General features: G+C 42.8%; 1 protein-coding gene across 1 annotated transcript in view; it reads left to right on the top strand.

Annotated features, from left to right (window-relative positions):
• ARHGAP22 (Rho GTPase activating protein 22) overlaps positions 1-23,385 on the top strand; it is a 115,817-nt gene that overhangs the window by 77,900 nt on the left and 14,532 nt on the right. The window contains exons 3-5 of the mRNA XM_065746208.1: positions 2,146-2,274; positions 18,680-18,887; positions 22,717-22,849. Coding sequence (XP_065602280.1) covers positions 2,146-2,274; positions 18,680-18,887; positions 22,717-22,849 — 470 coding nt within the window. The remainder of the gene's footprint in view (positions 1-2,145; positions 2,275-18,679; positions 18,888-22,716; positions 22,850-23,385) is intronic.

Below are 23,385 nucleotides of genomic sequence, written 5' to 3'. Positions count from 1 at the left end.
AGGGGAGAGCTGGAAGTCGTCCAGAATGTTGTGTGTCTGACTGAGGTGAAAGTGGATAGTGTTACTTCGGGAGTGAAATAAAGTGAAGAGGTGTCCGTTATGGGGTGAGTGGAGTCCTTTCAGGTCTGCTGCTCAGTCACCCATCTCATTTCACCACAGCACTGAGATCACTGAAATTGTGTCTCTCAACTGGAATTAAAAGAAGTTCTGGAGGAGATGAGAGAAGGGAAACCCTGCAGAAGGGTTTCCCATGACTTTTGGCTCTGTAGGTAGAGAAAGGAGAGTTGGAATAAATGAAGAAATGTTTTTGGAGTGTTTGGACTTGGCAGTGCAGGGACATGGTAACTTATCAGGGCCTGGCAGAAGGCCAAAGGAAAAACACAGGTCCAAGATGCATACTGCTTTTAAATCTGGGGTGGATATGGGAACCATATTGCAGCTTGGTGTTCAGTGCCTCTCTTGCAGCTACTCTGCTTTGTATATCCTAAGGTGCAGTTTTGGGTGCCACAGTTTAAGAAAGACAAAGGGCTGTTGGAGAGTGGATGAAGGAGGGCTATGAAGAGAGTTAAGGTCTGAAGGGTAAGGTGTGTGAGGAGTACAGACAAGAGCTGGAGTTCAAGCAGCACTGGGGCAATGTTTTCAAACGTAGGGTTTGAAATTTAAGTGGTCCTGTGTGGAGCTTTGGGTTGAACTCCGTGATCCTTATGGGTCCCTTCCAACTCAGGATATTCTGTGAATATGAATCTTTCATTATATTCAAAATGGGAGACTGTCTGGGAGAATGCTGCAAGGAAAGAATTAGAATCTGGTATATGTGGGGAAGAAAGATCCTGACTTATGCTTCTTAAGCTGCATTCCTAGTGGCCTGTCATCTGTTCTTTACTGAAAGACTGCCTCTATTTCCTTTGTTCATTGAATTGCCACTCAATTCTTCTCAACACACTTCACACTACTGCTTTTGCTTTGCAGTCAGCACATAGTCTATGGGTGTTGATAGGCTAGGAGTCACTTATTAGTGAGAAAAAGCAATTATGTGGCAGGCAGCTTCCAGCTTGCTCCCTTCTCCCTGATTAGTTAAGATTTATAAGGCACACATATAAGTCAGTTGTGCAGAAACCACCGTGAGCTGCTCTTATCTCTGCATCCCATAGACCGGCAGCTTTGGCTGCTCAGTGCAGACTGGTGGCTCCAGCTTGCTGTGAGGCACTGGAAGCTGCATAAGCTGAAGATGGTGATGGTACAGCAGCTGTGATGTCTCTGTGGCAAAGCCAAAGGCAGTTTCTATAGTGACAGTGAAGCTCTATACCGCTGGCAATGCAGCTGCTGCACTGGACAAGATCAGCAGCCTCTTCATATATGTAGACTGCTCCAATGAGGCTGTTAACTGTTTGTGTGGCCTCATTTGGCTGTATTCAGCTCTGTGATGTAAAATGAAGGGTGAGGGGAAGGTTTAAACTGGCTGAGGTACGTGCTCCGCTAAACAGAAAAAAAACAAAACAAAACCATAAAAGTGTTTTTAACCTTTGCAGCATTTTGAGGATGCTCTAACTGATGCGAGAAACAACTTGAGCACACCTAGTGCTCCAGTCAGTACTTTCTGTGATACTGCACACCAATGTTAATAGCTCGAAAGTTAAAAGCTCCAAATAGCTTCTTATTTCAAGTTGGAGAGTCAGATTTGTATTCCCAAATCCTACTTCCTCTTCCAAAACATTGCTGCTGGATTGGATCCAAAACCAGAATGTGTCTCTTTCTATATCAAGTAGATGGTCTTGCAACTTCAGTATCTCAAACACTGAATTGTCCTAGGATCCCTTCTTTTGGATCTGTCAGTGCCTCAGCACAGATATATGAAATTCATTTTGATCTCTGTCTGCAGGGTCCTACAGACTGTGGTCTCCCTTTGTTTATTTTCTTTGTTTAACTCTTCAACTTCTTACTCTGGAAATGCACATTTTTTACTCTGGCTTTGAATTCTTATCAACCTGCTTTGAGGGTGCTGCAGCATATGAGTAGAAATTGTGTGTAAAACTGCTCAGTTAAAATCATAATTTGATCATTTTGACCCAGAATTTGAGTAGTTTTAAACATTAATTGTTCTCTCCTGATCTAGAAGCTAAAGGAGGTTTACGTTTTGTCTTCCAGGTGGTGCGGGAGACCGGGAAAAGATGCCTGTCAATCATGAAGCTTTCCTGCTCATGGCTAATTCCCAGAATGAAATGGAAGATTGGGTGAAAGCCATCCGACGGGTTATATGGGCTCCTTTTGGTGGAGGTATTGCAAATAGCTCACATGCACATAAATTAAAACATTTGCCTCAAGGTAAAACATATTCTTGTGATACTAGGATATGTGTAACACTGTAAAATCACTGAGATGCCTAGATAATCTCTTGGTTGTCTAAAGTGTTTTACAGCATGGAGATTGGGTTAGGATTTTTTTGCCAGGGGATGGAAGGGAAGGGAAGCAGAGGTCACATCCATACTGCATTACTCACAGTCAGGAAGAATGGGAATAACAAAAACATCATTATTGCCAGCCAAGTTTCATAAAGTTGATAACTGTTCTGTGGATCTTCCTATCCTTGTGGGAGTAAAAGAGTCTGTCCAGTTAGTTCTGGTTTCCACCTCAAGGATAGACGCCCATCTTTAATCTCCTCACAGCCAGGGGCCTCAAAACTCTTTATTTGGTCTGGGACTGATTGAGAAGCCAGAGCTTCCTCTGGCTTCACTGTACAACTAAAAAGGGTCAGTTGAGAGAACACTAAAGTGTACCATACTTGACAGTCCCTGTATTTAAAATGAACAAAAAAAATCCAGACTCTGAATATTAATACTGTACTGCAGTCTTCAAATTGTCAAGTCAGAAGATTAGGCGGGTGTTTTAGCAGTGTGGTAGAGAAACAAGGGTTCACTGATGTTTTCTGCCAGGTTCACTGTTGGTGGTAGCAACACTTTGAAGTGGCTTCTGTGCTACTGATGTGCGTTCATGCAGATAGTGATATCAACTTCTTTTAAGTGGTTAAAGATAAAGATATTTAAAGATAAAAAGTGCCAGATAAGAGTAAAGTAATGCAATTAGCTTTGCTGAAATCAAATTACTAGTTTTCCTGATTCTAGGGGAAAAAATAACCAGAATGCAATTGAAAGGGGATGAAGCAAGGTCACTAAGAAATCCAGTGTTTGTAGTAACATTTTTCTTTTTCTTTTAAATAACTCTTCTTCAACTTGGTGTAGCAACTCAGTTTGTCTGGAGAAGATAAAATCTCTAGTGATTATGTCATTTTTTCCTAGACCTCTCTTCGTAGAAGGGTTATACATACAGAAGGCATCTTGTACTAGTTTCTGAGAGGTCCCCTGAAATGCTGTTGTGCCCCAGGCAGCATAAGCAAGTTTGATTTTCTTTCCTTCAGAAGTCTGGCCCACAGCAAAGGTTCTTCTACATTTTGAGCTTAGGGGAGATCCACGAAGGTCCTCCACCGAAGTCTCAGGATCTGAGCTGTATGTGTATATTGCAGCTTTGTTATGGATTTCAAGCAAATGCTGTGAGGATAAAGGCAACAACTAGTCATGGTAAAGAGTAGACTTTTCATCAACAGACCCCCTCTTTAGGGTAAGATGTTTTCAGCACCACTGATAAATGTTGTTCAAATTTGGCTTTTTTTTTTTTTTTTGGTCACTATTCATGTTTTGTCAGCTTCTTGGGATACTCACAGAGCAAACATCGTACATAAAGCACTAAAGTAAAATAGTTTACAATTCTGAGATTTTAGAAACAAAACCGTGAGAAGGCATAAAAGCACAGATGGATTTACTTTTCATTTGGGTTTCTTTCTGGAGGCAGTATTGCCCTAATTAACATGCTCTCTTTCTCGACCTCTAAACTTATCTTCAGTGGTAAAGAAGAAACTATTTCCCATTGAATTGGAGCAGATATTTTTACATACTCTTACTCTATGAAATATCAAAAGCATAGAATGATGGAATCATGAGTGTGGGAGTGGGCAACATGGGGAAAATACAGCAGCTGCTGTTTGTTTTCAGATGCTGCAGATTTGAAACAGATGCTTTTGATGCCAGCATTAAGACCACTGCTGATGTGGAAGAGAGCTTAAGCTGCACTGTAGAAGTGAAGCATAGTTAGAAAATACTGAAATTGTGTATTGAGTTTTTTCCCTTTATCTCTGGATCAAAACCACTCAAGAGCATGGCTGGTCAGTCTGGCCTTAGCTCTCTGCCTTGCTACTCAAATTCAGCAGCCTAAAGCTACCTTGGCTATGTCTGCTATGCTCTGTAGTCAATGCTACATGAGTAGATTCTAATCCTATGGTTTCACTACTCCTCTGAACTGACTGTGTGCTATCTGCTGTCAGCAGTGGGCTTCTCCCACCTTGGAACCTTGTGTTGCCAGCACTTTTTGTTTTGCAGATACTAGTAGTTACATCGTGCAGGGGGAAAATGACCTGGGAGAAAAAAAAAGTGGGAGTGAATTAGTTTTGAGGTGAATTGTCTCCTTTGCTCAGCTATAAAGGCAGGAATAAGCAGCCCTTCTGGCACAGTGAGGGTGGTGGGGTGGAGAAGAGCATGCTTGTTCATTCTGGCTACAGCCCACACTTCAACCAGCTTAAACAAACTGTGAAACTGCATCCTCAGTCTCTCTTCACAAAATATTTTTAAGAATGCCAGTAACTAGGAAATAGTTAAAATATTCAAGTCATTGTTTCTAAATCATCAAAACTATCCCTCCTCCCTCAGAATCCGAGCAGGACAACTTCTCTGTGAGTGAAATCCCAGCCTACCTCAATTGTGGGAGAACTGTAAACATAGCTGTCTCTGTTTTAACTGAATAATTTGAAATCTGCTTTGCTACCACTGCTAATTTGAGAGCCAAGTCTTATCTATCGACACTTTTTAATATATGATGCTAAAGAAATGGGAGTTAGGAATTATAATGCAGGCTTCATTATTAGTATGTAAATATCTAGCTCTGGAGAAGGCTGATATGGTGTAAAAATGAATCATGCCAAGATAAAATGAGAGGCTTAGCCACACTTTAATCTTTGCTGATGAAGAAACATATAAATCAGAAAGGTTGAAGGTATCTTATGTGTTGAGGTGGACACATGAACTATGCTTAAAGGTGAGCAGCAAAATTTTTTTTCTTTAATTATAAAACTTTCCTAAGCTGCTGAGGATCCGAAGTCATTAATAGGATATACATTCAGGCTTAAAAGCCAAAGGGCTTTCAAAAACACTTGAAATGTGGTCTTAAAATAAAATCCTAGAGTTCCCAACTCTTTTGAAGAAAAGTTGTTCTGTTTTTTGAGAAAATAATTTTGAACCATTTCCCTAAGTTTCAGGCTCCTGAATTCTTGAGTCCAGTCCATCTCATCCAGAGTTGAGATTTGAGAGTAAGCTGTACGTTTTGAGTTTGTCTTCAGGAACGTTTGTTATAAAGCCTTGATAGAAATGAATTTCTGAGCGCACTCTAACAGAGAGTGCAACTTAGAGTTTATCTAGAACATTCTCTGTGCCTTACAGTCCTGTTGTTCTCTGGCTGCTTTTTATCATGAAAGATTTGTAGCTGTGACACAGTGCTAGAAGTATAGTCTGCCCACGGGCTTGGGTGAGAGTGAGCATGCCAGCACACTCTAAAATGGGATGTATGGAAAATACTGGGAGTAGAGAGGTGGAGAGGGGATATTTCCTCACTCTGTAAATCTGCACTGGGGCTGTACCTTCAATCGGAAGAAATATTGCTACTTTAAGGAGGTCCCTTGCCATCTATTCACCTCTTACTTTTCATGCCTTCTTCATTTTTGTCCTGTGTAAGATTTGAAACATAATGTGTCTCAAGCTGAATTTGGGCCAGCTGGTACAAAAGCTGTTTTTCAGTGTCCTGGGCTGAGAGCCATGAGGTGTGTGTAGCAGTTACAGCCCAGCACATGACCAGCACTGTGTGGGGACAGAATTTTTTTGTGTTAATCTTGTGCTGTGTTTGTGTGTTTTCCTCTGTTTACTTGCTATTTCTTGCCACGAGCAATTCCTTGCTTCTCTGCCAGAAATGCATGTCCCAGCCCCTTTCTTTCTCGATTACTTTATCCTAATTCCTCCTCCTCCTCTTTATCCCAAGCTTTCATCAGTTCCTTGTGATGGAAGGGGGAGTAAAACAGTTGGAGGGAATGCGCTTCCCTTAGGCAAACAAGGAGAGCTTTACCTGTGAAAGCATAATAATTCTGAAGGAACTTCCTTCTCATATGAGAAGGAATATTTCTGAGGAATAACAACTTTTTAACCAATGGGCTCTGAAGAAATGTCCACCGAGGAAGCTGCTCTGCTGTCATTAATTCCAGTTCGTTTTTCCATATGGATAAAGCTTGGTATGTGAATTCTTTCTTCTGCCAGCAGAACAGCGCAGAGAAAGATCATGCTGGCAATTAGGACCTTATGCAAACAACATCTTATACTTCAGGAGAGCTGAAAACCAGAGGAGGAATCTCCAAGGTTTAATTTAATACCCAGCTCAGTGTCATTATTAGTAGTGTCAGGGTAGTCCTACATAGGCCTGAAGTGGTGTCCTATTTTTACGTTAAGTAAATGTCTTTCAGACGAAATCTGCATGAAAGAAAAGGTACTGTTTTGAAGGATCTAACTTTATTATTAGGATTCCAGACTCTATAGGAATTCTGTTATTATGCTAAGTCTTGTGAGTTTGGAGTTTAATTTTTCTACCTGTAAGATGGGGATTTTCCAATAACACCATCATGACCATAGAATTGTGTTTGTGGATTTAAGATGCTAAGATATCACCGAAATAAAGAGCAAAGGGGTGTCCTCTTCTGTCTGCCCAGTGTGAAGACTGAGAACAAATTTCTGCTCCATCTCTGTTAGAGGACTCCCCGAGTGACAGATCAGAGGATTCCTTCCTGGGCCTCAAGGAGCCCCCTCTCTTGGTTGCAGGGTGGGCTTCTCTTGCTTAGTCTCCCACAGGTGTGTGGGGAGTGGCACTGGGTGTTTGTTGTGCCTATGTGCTGTTATCTTTGCACAGAGACAGCTGGCGCCAGGTTCAGCTTATCAGTGTTTGCTCTTCAGTGTTGTCTCATAGTAGGAGGTGGGCCCAACCAAGGGGAGAGAAGGAGAAAAATTGTATGGGTTATGAGTTCAATTATCTGCTTAGGACTGGAGGATGCATGAATCATCTGTGAGGTGATGCTGGTTAGGTTTACCCCAGGCAGATGTATTACAAGAAGTTACACTTGTGGATTTAGATGTTAAGATGCAGAGTTGAAGTTTGGAGCAGGTTCTGGTGTCTGAACTGCTTGCAACAGAAAGTTTTAAGGATCTAAGATCTTTCTCTGAGATCTGATTAAGTTACTTTCTTTTTTTTTTCTGACCATCAAATGTATTTGGAGCTTTTATTGTATTATATCACCATGACACAACCTTGAAGTACAATAAGGCTGTTGTCCTCATTTTTTGCAAAGCAAGGATTTAAGTACCAAACAATCAAATAACTTGCCTGAGGTCACACCAAGTATCTGTAAAAGAGCCACTCTGGGGGTATCATTCAACAAGGCAGATAGTAGGGTCACAACCCTGGGACTCAGGGGAGCAGCTGTTTTAAATTTTCCAAGATATACTTGAAAGAGTCCCAGGGGATAGAGTTTTGGAGAGATCATGGGTAGAGCTGTTTGATTTTCAAGGAATTTCTCCTTCAAAATCAAGAACAGTCTACACTGATGTGCAGGAAATCAAGCAAAGGTGAAAGGAGGCCTATGTGTCAGTAATATAAGTAGTAGAATGAAGACCAGGGAAATTGTAGGCCCACCACTGAAAGAGATGGGAGACCTAGTAACAAAGGACATGAAAAAGGTGCTGAGGTATTCAGTGCATTCTTCACCTCATGTTTTACTGCTGAGATTCGCCTTCAGCAGTCCCCAGTCCCTGAGGCTAGTGGGGCAGTCTGTAAAAATGAAGTTCTCAGTAGCAAAAATCAGTGTATGATGGGAAATGGGTGTACACAGGTCAATAGGACCTAATGAGATGCATCCACAAGTGCTGTGGGAGCTGGCTGATGGCAGTAATCTTACAAAGGATATGTGATTGTTGGAGGTACCACTCCTGTCTTCAATAATGCAAGGAGGTCCTGGTAACTACAGGCTGGCCACCCTCACCTCTGTTGCTGGGAAGGTAATGGAGAAAATAAACCTAGAAATTTATTCCAAACATATCAAGATTAAAAAGAGTGAGTGGGAGTAGTCAGCATGGATTTATGAAGGGGAAGTCATGCTTGATCAAACAACCTGGTTACGTTCTTTGATGTCCAGCTGGGTGGATAAGGGAAAAGCAGTGAATATTGTTTGTTTTGACTTCAGCAAGGATTTTAACACTGTCTTCTGTAACATCCTCATTTAAGAATTAGTATTCACTGGATACATGGATAGTGAAGTATACTGGAAACTGGCTGAACTGCAGTCTATGAGGGATTGTGATCAGCAGCCCTAAGTCCACCCTGAGGGCAAGGAAGTCATTAGAAGTGCACCCCAGGGTCTGATGCTGGGACCAGTACTCTTTAACATCTTCATCAATGACCTGGAAGATGGGACAGAGTGCACCCTCAGCAAGTTTACTGATTGTTCCTGGGTGGAAGAATTTATGCACTGGACAGTTTTACCATCATTCAGAGGTACCTCAACAGGATGGAGAAAGGGCAGAACCAAAACATTGTGAAGTTAGACAGAGTCCTGCACCTAGGGAGAAGTAACTGCAGGCACCAGCGCATTCTGGGTTGACTGACTGGAAAGCAGCTTTTCAGAGAGGCACCTGGGATGATGATGGATGACAGATTGAGCATGAGCCAGCAATGCACCCTTGTGGCAGTGAGAGCTGGAAGCTAGCAGGGTCTTGCCTCTGCATTAGGGAAGCGTGTTGCTAGCAGGCTGAGAGAAGCAATCCTTCCCTATAAATTAGGGCAGAACTTTTAATACAAGTTCTGCTCAGGAAGCATCTTGTACTCCAGAGGCTGCATAACTGATAAGATGTAAAATATTTCTCTCTCTCTCACTCTCTCAAAAAAGGAAAAAAAATTAAAAAAAAAAAGAAAAAAAACCTTTAAAGAGACTATTGGAGAAGATTCGTCTTACAAAGAAGATTACCTCTGACAAGAGTATGGAGGACTGAAGAGGGCACAGTCACAAGGTTTAAACCAACCAAAATAGTTTTTTATACAGTGCGCAATAAAATTACGAAACTCATTGTCTCAAGATGTGGGGAAAAAAAGTAGTAAATGGGTTTCGAATAGAATTAAACAAGTCTATAGAAGGTAAGTCTGCCTGAGCTATTGTACAAAAAGGTCTGGATGTAATTGTTAATTTCATATATATATATATGGTATTGTTAATGCAATTTTACTTTTCATAAAACCTGGTGGTGCTTGTGCCTTCTTTCTTTTCAGTAGCAGACTATTGTCCTCTTCAGCTAGCAAGTGCCATGGAGAGCTCAAAAGTGGCTGTGCAGTTGTGTTGTGGTGGCTGCTGTCTGTAGCACCTCCTGCTGCACTGGTAGTTGCTCAGAGAGGTTGCTCCTGTGTAGGCATTAGGTTCGTGCTTCATGTCTGAAAGTTGACAGGCTTAAAACACCAATGATTCTCACTACATGTCCTCCAGCGTATGATTAATGGGACAAACATGTTCCTGTGGTGTTTCTCAGCTTGCAGGCAAGTATTTTAATTTCTCTGTGTTATTTCTTTGATTAATGTTATGAGAATTTGTGCTTAGCAAAGGGGTACTCTGCTCCTTAAAAGTTGTAGTTTTAACCATTTAAGAACTGAAAACAAATAAATGCACCTTTTGTTTCTTTCCCCATTTCCATTTCCTTTCCAGTTGCTCCTCTTTTTTTTTTTCCCATCATCAGGCAATCAGTCTTACAATTTCCCCTTGCTACCTTCTGAGTTTCCAGGTCAGGGAAGTGAACGTTAAGCCCTTGCTCTCTGCCAGAACTGTTCCTGAGAAGTTGATAGATTTACTGTAATGTTTTATCTATTTTAGGAACTGGGGCTAAATGCCACCCCCTCCCCAAGCACAGATGATCGAGTTCAGGTGTGGTTAGAGCTTAGACCACGGCCTTATGCTTGAGTGGTGAAGGTGTAAGTTATGTTTTATATTAACTGAGAATTTCTGTTGGATAGTGGAAGCTGAAGTTAAACATGTGGAAATTAATAGATTTCATCATTGATTGAGTTGGAGGAAGCAACATGATACCATATATGTTTACAACTGTAGGTTACAGGCTAACAAAAGTATTTATGGTGAAGTTTGATTTGAATAACCTGCCCATGCAGTCATTGTTGATCCTGTCTGCTTCTCAGTGACCAACCGTTCTTAGGGTATCAGTCTCTCAGGTTTGAAGTATGGAAAGGCTTGAGGGCATAAGCTTGCTAGTTTTTCTGAATGGATAAAAGGGGCTGTTATTACAAATCTGAGTGGTGAGTCTAGATCACTGGACCTGCCATGTTCCAGAATGGTCAGAATTCTGGGCAGTTCATTTCATTCTTCACCAGAGACCAGTATGAGGTTGCAGGCCCTGTGATCTTTGCATATGGACCCACAGCTGGAGTCCTTTTCTGGTGGCAGTAATTATACTGGCACAACTATTTTGTACTTAGCAGCACTCAGAATTCCTGTAAAACTTCCGTGGAGTGAGGAGACGAACATGCAGCAGCTCATTTGGAAGGGCAGTTTACTAGTCAGATGCATTCTCCAGACAGCTTCACACAGCTCTATGGAAGAGATCTGTTAAATGTAGGCAGGCATGTGCGAGAGTCAGTAAATAAAAAGCTCTGTAGATGATGTTCTTAAGTTGTGGGAGAAGTTTCTTGGGGCATTTTTTCCCTGATCACTGGTTGCTAAAAGGCATTTTTTGTTGCTCTTGGTGTTTTGTTCTCCAAATCCTTCTTGCCTTTGTTTAGGGAGAGAGAGACCAATAAACAACAGGAGTTTGGCTGTGGATTTGAGAATGTTGCAGTTAAGTGATGTTTAAGTCTGTTTATCATCTTTTCTTTGTGAGCAGTTAGAGTTCCAGAGCATAAACTGGGCAGAGTCCACTGCAGGGTAATTTAGAGTGCTGCTCAGGGAGATCCTTTCCTGACATATTTTAAAGGGATGAGAGAACACTGTGCACAGGTTAGGCTGAATTTGTTGTGAGACCAGGATGAGCACTGCTGTTTGCTAACCTTTCAACCCAGGGTTGACTGGTTTATCAGTCAGTAAGCAGAAGCCTATTTATTCTTTAAAGATTTCATTTTATCAGTGAAGTTTGAGTCCCCAGCCCAGAGCAGGGAAGTTGTTTTGTTCATGGACAGATAGATCTTGGAGCGTTTGGAGAGGGGAAAAAACTAGAACAAAAATTGATTATGCAAGGGATGTACTACTAGAAGCTTTTCTGCTGGCTTCAATCCTGTGAGTGATCACTTGTAACTGATTCACTGCCAGCTTTCAGCAGGTGCAGGGAGGTGCTCAAGTGCCCATGTTTGCCTGGGTTTAGGAGTGAATCTGTGTAAGGCTTAGCTTACTGAAAATTAAAGAACTTCAGCTCTAACTTGGATAATTCAACCTTTCTGTACAAATAGGCAAAATAATTTCCTACATCTGAGTTCCCTCTGACAGATCCACTTGAATATTTTGTGTACTAGCTAACACAATGTGTAAGTCAGTGTTTAAAAATAATCCATACCCTATAGCCACTTGCTAGAGCTATACAAACCAGCAAGTTTGTTCACAATCAGAGATGGTGAGGAATATTTTCTGAGTTCATGAAGGTTCACCAGTGCTGTTTGTTGCAACCATATTCAAGATTGAATTTGACCTGAGGTAGATTCCAGACTGGAGATATGCCTGGATTTTCGCAGGTTATCTAAGCTGTAGTGAACTTCCCAGCAAGTCTCAAGGCTTGTGGTGACATGTAGAGGCAGGATCATAGAATCGTTGGAGTTGGAAGGGATCCTTAAAGGTCATCTAATCCATCTCATGCAATGAACAGGGTCACCTACAGCTCAGTCATGTTGCTCAGAGCCTCATCCAGCCTGACAGGATCCAAGTGCAACACAAAAGTTCAAAACATAGAGGACATTGTATATACATACATATTTATCTGTGTCTGTGATACACACACACACATATATATATATATATATATATACACGCACACACGTATATATTTTATTACGGTCTCATTGTATTTTGTAGTTTAAGTTGTGATTTTTAACAGAAAGCTTTGAAAGGGGTTGAGAATTCTTTCATATAAGGCGATAAGTTGATAACTGTGGAATGGTAGCCACACAGCACAGTGTCAGGTTCTTCTCACAGGTGAACTACAGCTGCATTGAACACCTACAGGGAACAAGAACGAAACAGCTGCCATTTCCTGCTTCAATTGTGATGTTTATGTGAGCAAGCATGAGTGCGTCTTGCCTTTTTCTCTCACCGGGGCCTTATTTGCTCTTTCTTTGGAAAACATTTTACATCGTCTTTGCCATCTCTCACACAACTCAGGGTGTTCCTACAAGGCATGCTGATGTCTAAATGTGCTTTGAGTCATGCTGTGTCCTTGGCTGCAGAGGACCTGTGAATTTCACATGTCGATTATACTTCGGTCACAATGGTATGCATGTTAAACTCACTTTCTATTCCATTGGATGCCTCCTTGTTCTTGTAATTTGATAGACGGAAAGCAGAAATGGAGAAGGGCATGGAAGAATGAAGGTCTGCATTTGCTGTCTCCTGAGCTCCCATTCCAAATATTGAGTTCCCAGCTCTGTAATGTTATTAGCAGATGTGACATGTTTTGAGGCATCGTTCCAGGGAATAGTGCCAAAAATCCTGATGGTGTCTCAGCCATTCGAAAGACTTTCCCTAACCTGCAGCCTCAGTGTACTTCACAAGGGAAGAGAAGACAATAAACGAGGGAAGAATACCCAAGATCTCATTTCTACCTTTTATTTAAGAGTCTCCATCACTTACCAAATGTCCTTCAGTGGAATTGTCTAGTGTTTTGTCTGGGGCTCTAGTATCTAGCTTTGAAATACATTTCTATTTAAGGTTAACCTTGAATACCTAAGGATTGCCATACTATTATGCTATTCTGGAACTAGAGCTTTTGATCCTGGTGTTGCCTTTATGTAAAGTAAGAGCATTTGATTAAATCAGAGGATGTAGTGACAGAGTCTGATATCAAGTGTCCTGAGCGGTGCAACAACACTATCTGTGACTGAAATCTCAGCATTCAACCACTGGGTCAGTGACTTCCCTGAGCCACAGTGTAGTTAAGCACATGATTAGCCAGGAAGTTCAAATGAGTGTGGTCTCTAGAGTGGCCACAGACGTGATATTTTAATTACTGAAGATGAACATCTGCAAACAGGGATTTTAATTTTAATTTTTTTTTAGTGCCAGAGGGGATGCATAAATTTCTCCAGATGATTGGTGCAAAGATTCTGGGGAGAGACTGCTGCCTATCTGCAGTCATGTGAGTGCATTTTGTACAGTATAGTTGTATGGGTCACAGTACGACAGGCATTGTTCCTGACTACTGGCCACTCACCCTGAGTGCAGGAGCTGAGTGTGTGAATGTTTTCCTGCAAGTAAGTCCTGGGGGCTGGCTGTCATGTAAAGAGCTTTTAGTTCCTTCCCCTACTGGTTATCCTATCCAGCTGTGCTATTTGTTGTCAACAGGCAGATTCTCCATAAAGGGCTGAAGCAGTGGCTGTTAAGCACAAAAACCCAAACCAAAACACAAAACACACGCAAAAAAAAAACAAAACAAAAAACCCTGCACCGGGTCAAAGTCTGTTGCTTGTCCTATGCTATGTCAAACTTTCCAGCGAGTTCAAGAGCTGGGAGATATCCCCAGAGTGTGCTGAAGTGGGGATAAGTGCTAAACATTAGGTTTGTGTTTCTGGTGCTTTGGGAGCGGCTCAAAGGCCAGAGCAGGCACAGCTAATGCTGCCTGCATCAGGAAGGGATCCAGAGTGTGGCATGCAGACAGCAACTGTTGCTCAGCTTTTTTCAGCTATCTAGAATAGATCTGACAAGCAATTAGACCATGAATATATTACAGAGCCGATGGGGGATGCCTTTGTTAAAACTTGTGACCCATACTTAGGTGCTGTTTACATTGGCGGAAGCTTCGAGGGTGGGCAAGACCCTACCTGCCTGTCTTTCTGCTCGCTCCTTCCCCTCGCCGAGCGAGCCGGGGAGCTCTGCATCTCATTGGATATTTCAAATGCTTTCTGCACAAGTCATAATTAATGCTGAGTTGTGGAGCTAAGACCAGATGTGCTGCCGCGATTATCTCCCAGGGCAGATCGGCTGCTCTCCGCTCTGGAGCGCTGGGTGAATGGAAAGCTGCCAGTGCTGGGACTCAGAATGTGTCTGATGCCTGAAGTCAGGACTTTCTTTCTCTGCCGCTCCTGCTGTCTGACACTGCCTGGTTTCTGCTTGAAGCTCAGCGCTTGTCATGTAGCGGAGTGCTGCACAAGAACGAGAGGTATGAGATGATTTTGTAGAGTTTAGATTTGTTATGGTATTCTTTTCCTGGATGAAAAGCAGATATTTGAGCTTAGACTCAGACAGAGGCTGAATGTCTCAATAAAGCAGCTGTCCTTACAAAAGGGAAGGAGTGGGGAGGACCGAGGCTGTGGCCAAAAATACTACTGGGTGCCAAGCTAGCATTTGTGGTGGTTCTGGGGGAAATAGTTGCGCTTATTTTTACATGGAATAGATCAACAAATATACATGGATAAGAGTGACTGTGTCCCAGTATACGGAGGCTGATCACTGTGGGGAATGGGGTCAGAAGATGCAGAGTTCTGACAAAGACTCATTTGTGTGACCTTGGGCAAGTTATTTATTCAGATTCGTGTTGATTCCTGGTTATCTGTTGTTGCCTTTTCTTTCCTCCGTTTTCGCATGCTTTGTCTGCCCGGACTGCTAGCTGTTAGGAGCTGTCTTTTGGGGGGCTGCTCCAGCACCTGGCGTGGAGCTCCGCTTTCAGTCGTGCTGCAGTAATTCACACCGCATGTGCTTGGGTGGGCCAGGGGAGGGCAGGAAGGGCTACAGGTTTCTCTGTGTTTTACGCTGTGAGAGCATATGCACTTCTGAATGTCTGCCCATGGTTTTTTCTCAGTGCTTTCATGTGTGAGAGGGACAGATAAATGCCTAAGCGTGAATGTGGGAAGGTAAAAGCAGAAGCTTACCTGTGCAGGTGAGCACGTACACAACCTTTACATCCACAAACCACTGTCTGTGAGGCACCACATGTGTGCGCGGGTGTATATGCTGTATAGCAGCATCCAGGTGTGTGCCTGATTATCTTCCTGTACATCTTTTAGCGTGTGTGTACTAACCTGTGCCTACAGCTGATGTAGGTGTGTCTGGACTTTTCCCTCTTTAAGCGCATATGGAGTCCTCAGTCCTCTCTGCAAAGAAAATCCATGTGAGCACTGACTTTATTATCACTTTCTTCAGTTTATTTTGGTTGAAATCAGAGCTCTGATGAGGAAAAATGAAGCAGGGAGCATATATTTTCCTGCCCACAGCATGTCCAGACAGCATAGCTGAATGTATAGGCTTTGTACGCCTGGAGCTGGTGGGTGAGCTATTCAGGCCGGGACAGAAAGCCTGTCTGTGTCTTAGCACATCATTCCTGGCTTGCTTTTTCCACAAAGAGCCACCTAAATCTTTAAAGAACAGAGACAGCGTGTTGGAGTAGAGAAAAGATATTCTGTAGCCCATTTTTACTTCAGTATCTTTTGAATCTTTCTGAAATTCAGGATGTGGTCCCAACCATGCTGCTTTAACCCCCCCCCCCCCTCCGCTTTCAAACCAAACAAAGGGCCCAGCTATAGATAAGGATATGACAAGGAAGGTTAACCCTTGGCTTCCCAACAGCTTTTGGCTTTATTTCTAGCCTACCCCTGTCTGGGAGTGTGACCGGATGGCACTGGCTCCCTTTCTTCTGAATGAAGAGAAACTTTAATGTCTTCCAGCAGGCTCATCAGATGGAGTGAAGAACTGCCAAGTTCCGTCTGAGCTGTAGCCCCAGTGATTAAATCCAGGCCTGTGCCTTGAGGAGCCAGCAGATGAGGCTGTGTGCAATTGGTTCCACGTTAGTTTTTCCTTGCAAAGCAGGGCAGCCCCTGTCCAGACCAGCAATGCTGTCTTATCTGCTGGTTTCGGGCATATTTAACTAAGTTTTACAAGCCCTTCTGAGACCTAGATGAACTGATATGATTTATAGAGCTAGCAGGATACCACCTCCTCAGTCTGCCTTGTTCAGCCCTAGAAGACTGGATGTGCCATGTGCCATGCTAGTATGGCTGTGAGAACCCTAATAGTAATCTTCCCAAGGGGAGTCTTTGTTAAGGCCCTCCAACAGATGCCTGGAAGAAAGATTTCTACAAGCCCAGGACTGTTAGTAGCTCCAGCTTGTCTTTGGCAGCTCCTTTCCAGCCCCAGTCCAAAGAGAGCTTGCTCCTTCCCTGAACCCTAACCCTTATTTTCTCTTCTAACCATGGCACAAATGAGTGATTTCTCCAAGCCTGGCACCTTTGCTCGCCTTTGGCAGCTCCTTTCCAACCCCATTCTAACTTCAGTTCTATGCTTTCTCTCTCTAAACCCTAATCCTAATAGTTTTTCTACCAAGAGATATGGCCTGGGAGCAATCTTTCTCTGCACAGTGACTGAGGGGTCCTTGTATGTGATTTAGTAAAAATAAATAAATAATATATATTTATATAGTGTTAGGACAGCAAGAAAGAGAAAGCATGGGGCTGCAGTATAACAGGGGCTGCAAAAGAGAAGTTGGAATTACTGACAGACTTGACTTGGGAGAAATCCTTCATCTGGGCAATGCCTGGGGGACCTTTTCTAGCACTTACTTCCCTGGAAAATTATGGTTCAAGGATGACGGAAAGAGAAAACATAGGTTTGCAATTGGAGTTGGGCTGGAATGGGTCTGCCAAACCAAGGTGGGTGGCAGCCAAAAGAGCTGGGCTGGGAGAAGTCTTTCATCCTCTCAGTGGCTTGAGGGTCTTTTCTCATCACCTCAGCAAAAACTGACCTAACTGTGAGGGCGTGACCACAGGCCAGACAAGACTAGAGGAAAACAGACAAAGCTTCGCACTGCAAGTGGAGACCACATGTACAGTAGTTCTGTGCATATGCTTGCATACGTGTGTCTGACATGGCCTCTGTCCTTGCTCTGAATCAGTCTAGGATGCCAGAATATTGGCTTCTGGAAAACCATTAACTATGTGCTATACTTTGGGGAGTGCTGAGCATTTGCCTCTTTCCCAGTCTTTCTCAAGACACTCTCTTTGGGAAAGAAGCAGAGCTGTTGGTCAGCAAAGAGGAGATCTGGGAAAGCAAGGCTGCTGTTCTCTAATTATCATGCTATCTACATAGCCTGATCTCCCTGTGCTTGCGTGTCCTGCATCTAGAGGAGTGAATATCATGTATTATTTTAAGAAAACAGATGGGTTTGGTGGGAAGAAGCTTGGGTCAGTGATCGATGACAGGATGTGGAGGGTTTTTTTTGGTGATTTGCTTTTTTTATTAGATGCATATAGGTTGGGCTCTGGGCTGATCTTGCTGTAAGTAAACCCGAAGGACTTTTGACTGAAGGCAGCCTATAGCCCAGAATCAAAAATGCAGTTCAGAGGAGAAATGTTCACTAGCAGAACAGCGCAAAGAAGGCTAGAGAAGCTGTGTGTTCCTGCTCAGATTTCATAGCAGAAGGCTCTGTGCTATACGTTGCAGCTCCTTTTACCTGGATTATTCAGTGTGCAGTGATACACATTGTTGAGATTTACAGAAGCCAAGATGAGCAGATGGAGACTTTACTTTCTCAACTATGATCTAGATTCAGGTATTATTGGAGGTTGAGAAGGTTGTTCTTCCTTGGGTACGTGGCATCTGCAAGGAAACTGGAAATCTCTGGATAGTGCTGAGCACCAAATACCAAGCAGTTCTGCTGTGCTGCTTTGCTTTGCCCTGTCATGGCAACAGGGATTGCTTGATGAGATTACAAAGCAACCTGTGCAAAACCAGAAAGAGATTCCTTGTCCTGCAATATAATTTCAGGAACATCCATATCAGTGAAAACTCATGAACAGATTAGAAACTGGAACTAGTGAAACCTTTACTTTGAAAGAAAAACAATGTTTACATTTAATATTTAATAAAGATAAGTCACTCCTGTACTTCAAGGCATGCTCTCCTGCCAGGATGAGGAGGGAATTTCTTTCAAAATTCTTCATGGTCCTCCAGCTTTGATGGTGCAATGCAGTTGTGCAGGCTAGAGTGTAAGAAAGGTTTCTGCCTTCTGACATAACAAACTGGCAGGGAATGGAAAGTGGGCTTCAGGATCCTTCTTGCATGTTTCATTCAGGGATTTAACACTAATGTCAGTGCTAGATTTTGTTCCACCAAGGATTTAGCAGAGTTGGACTGAATTCAGAATGAAGGTAGAATTTGATATGAGATTTCTCTAGGAGGATAGTGAATGGACCTTTGTGCAGGTTCATCCAGTCCATACGAAATGATTTCCCTCATTATTCATCCTGACCAACAGCTCATGAAGGGTGTAGCTAAGACCTAAATGTCTCTCTTGCCTTCTTCTGGCAGGGATCTTTGGGCAGCGATTGGAGGACACCGTGCAGTACGAGAGGAAGTATGGCCAGCGGTTGGCCCCGCTGCTGGTGGAACAGTGTGTGGATTTTATTCGGGAGCGAGGTCTTACAGAGGAGGGACTCTTTCGGATGCCTGGCCAAGCCAACCTTGTCAAAGATTTGCAGGATTCTTTTGACTGTGGAGAGAAGCCTCTCTTTGACAGGTGAGTTGACATTAGCAAATTCAGATCATTTTACCTGTGGCATGTAAAGCCTGGAATAACCTGATGGTTGCTATCTGAGTTGCACATTCTCCTTCTGTTCATTCAGAGTTGCTGGGGCTTTCTCCTGCATGGTTTGGAATGTTGAGGCCTACATTTGGTTCAGAGTTAGATCAGGAGGTGAAACTGAGCTGAGCATAAGAACATCTTGAAAATCATTGCTGGATGTGATTTTCCTATTCAGCAGCTGGTGGAATCCCACCATAAAAATACATGGGACAGCAGAATTTTCTTTCAGATGTTGCATTTCTCCCTCGCCTTACAGTGGATCTGCCCAGAGACAATATCTCAACTCATACCCTTCCCTTGTCACCAGGTTTCAGAATAGTCACCAAGATTTTACACATCTTTCCCTGTCTGTTTCACATCTACCGTATGCTGTTGATCAGCATGTCATAGCCAAGTATTTTCTGACCACAGAGTTCTAGGCCAAAAGGAATTATTATTTTTTTTTTTGTCAAGAATTTCAGCATTGGAGGTGGAATGTTTATTTCAGAGCTGAACCTGTCTTAGGGACACCTGTGCTCTGTTTTGATTTTTGAGTAAAACTCAAGTCAAATGTTTCCAAAAGAAAAAAGACGATTTTCCATTTTAATTCCTTCTGTAAAGATATTGATGCAGTCACTCCTCACGTAGTACAGAGAAGCAGTAGCTGCCTTTTGGTCTCACTGTCTGTGCTAGTGTCAGGCACTCAGGAGTCAAGACCATTAACAAGTCTGGCAGTGGCAGAGGACTCAGCACCCGGAGCCCACTCCCACCATACCTGAGCCAGATGCCCAAGGCAGATGCAGTGAGAGCACTGAGGCTCAGGCACAGTCTCATGATAGCAGGCAAGTCCACAGTGATGATGTCCAAGGTCAGGCTGGGAATTCCATCCTTGAGTCAATGTCCTGGTGCAGATAACAGGGTCTGTGGCCGGTCAGTCATGGCTGAGAGGCTATGAGAGCTGTAGCTCAGACATAAGACAAACAGTAAAGATTCAGCTTGCTGTTGGCTGCCACAGGAAGAGCTCTTAAATTCAGCCAGGGAATAGGGCATCTCTGAGCTGCACTATCTCTACCTTGGCCATGAGCCCTGTCAAATAATCAGGAAGGTGGATGCTCTCAGGCCCTTGCAGCCATATCTTGTCCATCCTCTGTAACTGATATTTCTTTCCCTCTCATGTGCACATGCTACCCAGAATGATGGTTAGCATTGTGGTGACCTGAAGGGCCCTTTGAGAATTTCACTTTGACCTTGAGAGAGTACTGGAGAGAGTACTGGGGTGCTTAGATCCAAACACATCACATAGATCTGGCCTAAATTCTATCACAGCTCCAGAAGTGGGATCAGATTTGAGATCTTTACTTGGAGACTAGGGTTCATTTCTTGCTGAAACTCTCTAGGACAGATTTCCCAGGTGGCACTGGAAGTTTCTGGTATAATGTCAGCATATTAACTCAGGGAATCGCTTTCCTCTGGATCTGGAGCCAATCTTAACATTACCAATACTGTACCAACATACTGCTGCAGGAAGTGGTATTGCTCTCCTGCATGGTAGCACTGGGTTTGCACTCATCCTGGGAAGAATATCCTTTGAGTTTATTGTGAACATTCTTCTAATTCTTCCCTCCTCTCTGCTTCCCAGGCCACCCATCCTTCTCTCTTTGATTCTTAACCACAGTCTGTATTTGCTCCCTAAATGGAAGTGTCGAGATATTTTCATGAAAAAAATAGTTGAAATTCTCAAATTGTCTCACTTCATCTTTTCTCGCAATCCTAATCCTCTCTTTTTTACTATTATTATCATCATTATTTTTTACCATCTGTATGCTCTTGTTGAGAGTTAAAATTGTCTAAATTCACGTGGAAGCTAACAGAGTTGTTTTGGAAAACAATCTGGGACAGAAGTATCTACAGATGGAATTAATTAGGATAAGCAGTCTCAGTTTCACGTCTTACCTTCTTCTATCTATTCTAACTCAATTGTCAAAAGACAAGCCTCCTCCCAGCATTTTGAAAGCAGAAAGCACCTTTATTTCTGTAGGCATCTGCAATGGTGAAATAGATCAGTGAGAAATGTTACCTTGAACAGAAGCAATGAAGATCTCCATGAAGGGATGCTTGTAGTTTGGGTAGTTGATCTGAAATGCAACAACTCAATTTTCAGCAGAGAATTAGAGGAAGCAAGTCTGGTAGCACCGGATCAGTGTGACCATTGCGGCTTCCTCACCTGTTGCCTTGCTGCCCTGGCTTCCCCTTGAAGCCACTGTGACCACTGCAACTTGCAGGCCCAGCTCTGATTCCTTGTATCATCACTCACAGAGAAACAATTCCACCAGGGTCAAGTAAAAGACTTCTCCTTCTAGCCAGCATAATTCTGTGTAACTGTCCATATATGGCCTAGAATAACAAAGCAGTAGCAAATATTTTCTGCAAGTGTGATATCCATATTCTTGTTCCCAAATAGGGTGCAGTGAAGGAATACCTTTTTTTTTCACCTGGCCTTGCTGGTGTAACAATACACTCCAACCAATGGACCTGAAGTTGTAATGTGGGTTCTGCTGCTGAATGGTAATCATACCTACCATGCATGCCTGAAGCTTCATACCAAAAGAATTAAGGTCATTGACCTCATTTGTAAAGTACCTGTAATAGCTATAGAAAGCCACTATGTAAAACTCTGATATTCTAAAATGTGATAGTTATTGAACAGAAATAGAAAAAACTAGTAGCAAGTGGTCAAATATTGGTACTAATTAAATTACTGGGAGCTCCTTCTGGTAATTTGTCCAATTAAAAAAAAATTCCAAAGTTTTGAAGTTTTGTTTCTAATATCAGTCAGTATGTTTCTAATATCAGTCAGTATGCATGCCTGTGCATTTTTCTCCTTTCCCAACAGCTTGAAAATTACTGGCAAGCTTCAATAAAATAACAGGGATGGAGGTTCCTCAAGAGAATCGAGTCCAATGCTCTTATCAGCATAGAATAAAAATAGAAGTGCAAGTCCCTGTGTATTTTGTCCTTGCTCTCTTGCAGCTGCAAAATATTTGGTAGAGTTTATTACACTTCAAAACTCTGTTTAAAAACATACTAAAGAGGAGATTAAGGCTTTTAAAGAGGTGCGAATTTGAGGCTGTGTTGTTTACTGATGTGTTTTTCTGGGAATTCTCTGAAGACTGTCAGGGCAATGGTAGGAAGTGAGAAGCTGGTGACACAAACCGTTTAGATTTCTAACATTTGCAAAGATAAACAGAGCTGTACAGCAGGAGACTTGGAATGAGGCGCTGTCACAAAAGAAGTTGGATAGGTAATGTAAGGTACATCTTCATCATGGCATCTGATACCTCAACCCCTAATTGAAAGTAAAGGATAGAGAAGAGGAAGGAGAAGCCCCTGTAGTGGAAGAGTATTAGGCAGAAGGATTCAGTCAGAGGATCAGAGATTGTCTGATTGCATGAGGATGCAGAGCTCTGATGTCAGCACTGTGTGATCGCCGTGTTCTGCACTGCACACTTTCCTGACCACACTGAGGAACCCCAGCAGCACCCCACCTTTAGCAGGAATATTCCTTCACTGCCCACACTGCCTGAGATGCATTCTTACTTTGAGAGAGGGGAGATTTTCCCGGTCCCCAGGTGGATGGTAATGCTTCGTACAGACATGTGGCAGAACAATTCCACTTTGTGTACCTACTTAGTTCCTCAGAGGGACTTTGATCCACCCTGGCTGAAGGCACCAGGCTTTAGGGTAGTGTGGGTTTCTAAATTTCCTTCCTTCTTCTGTATTGCAGCAACACGGATGTTCACACTGTGGCGTCCCTCCTGAAGCTTTACCTCCGAGAGCTGCCAGAGCCTGTCATCCCCTTTGCCAAATACGAAGACTTTCTTTCTTGTGGACAGCTACTCTCAAAAGATGAAGGAGAGGTCAGTGGTCATTCTAATCTGCCTCCTTCTACCTTGAGGGTTGTTCCCAAGACCCAGTGCAGTCCAGCCTCCTTCTCATAACTCTTCAGTTGTAATTTAAAATCAGTGAAGTTCCTGGGAACCTTTCCCTGAATTTTCCTGAAGCTGTGATGTGGGCATAAGCATTGCAGGCTCCTGCTTGAACCAGGAACTATTTTGAAATCTGTCTTGTAGTCTGGTGCTTCTCTCATCTGAACAGTGGTGTTCTGTAACATAATCAGTAAGAGGTGCTAGGTATGAGATCTGGGTTCCTTTCCAGCCTCGGTGTTGACTCATTGGCAAGTTTTACGAAGTCACTCCCTTTTTCTGTGTTTTTAATGTCCTATATGGGAGCAGCATATTCTGTCTCCCAAAGTTGTTGAATGAGATGTTGATCAGTGTAATGGCCTTTGAATTTCTTAGATGACAGACACTATAAAAGGGTATGATAAAAGGATATATCACAGTATGATACTATCCCAAAATGGGGAAAGAAGAGCTATGAATACTTTGCCAGA

Source organism: Cyrtonyx montezumae, unplaced genomic scaffold (genome assembly GCF_038088225.1).
Source record: "Cyrtonyx montezumae isolate F1298 unplaced genomic scaffold, pur_monq_1.0 scaffold_4, whole genome shotgun sequence".
In the NCBI taxonomy this organism is placed as follows: domain Eukaryota; kingdom Metazoa; phylum Chordata; class Aves; order Galliformes; family Odontophoridae; genus Cyrtonyx; species Cyrtonyx montezumae.
Note: the sequence above shows the minus strand (reverse complement) of the source record. Positions and strands in the feature narration are given on the sequence as shown.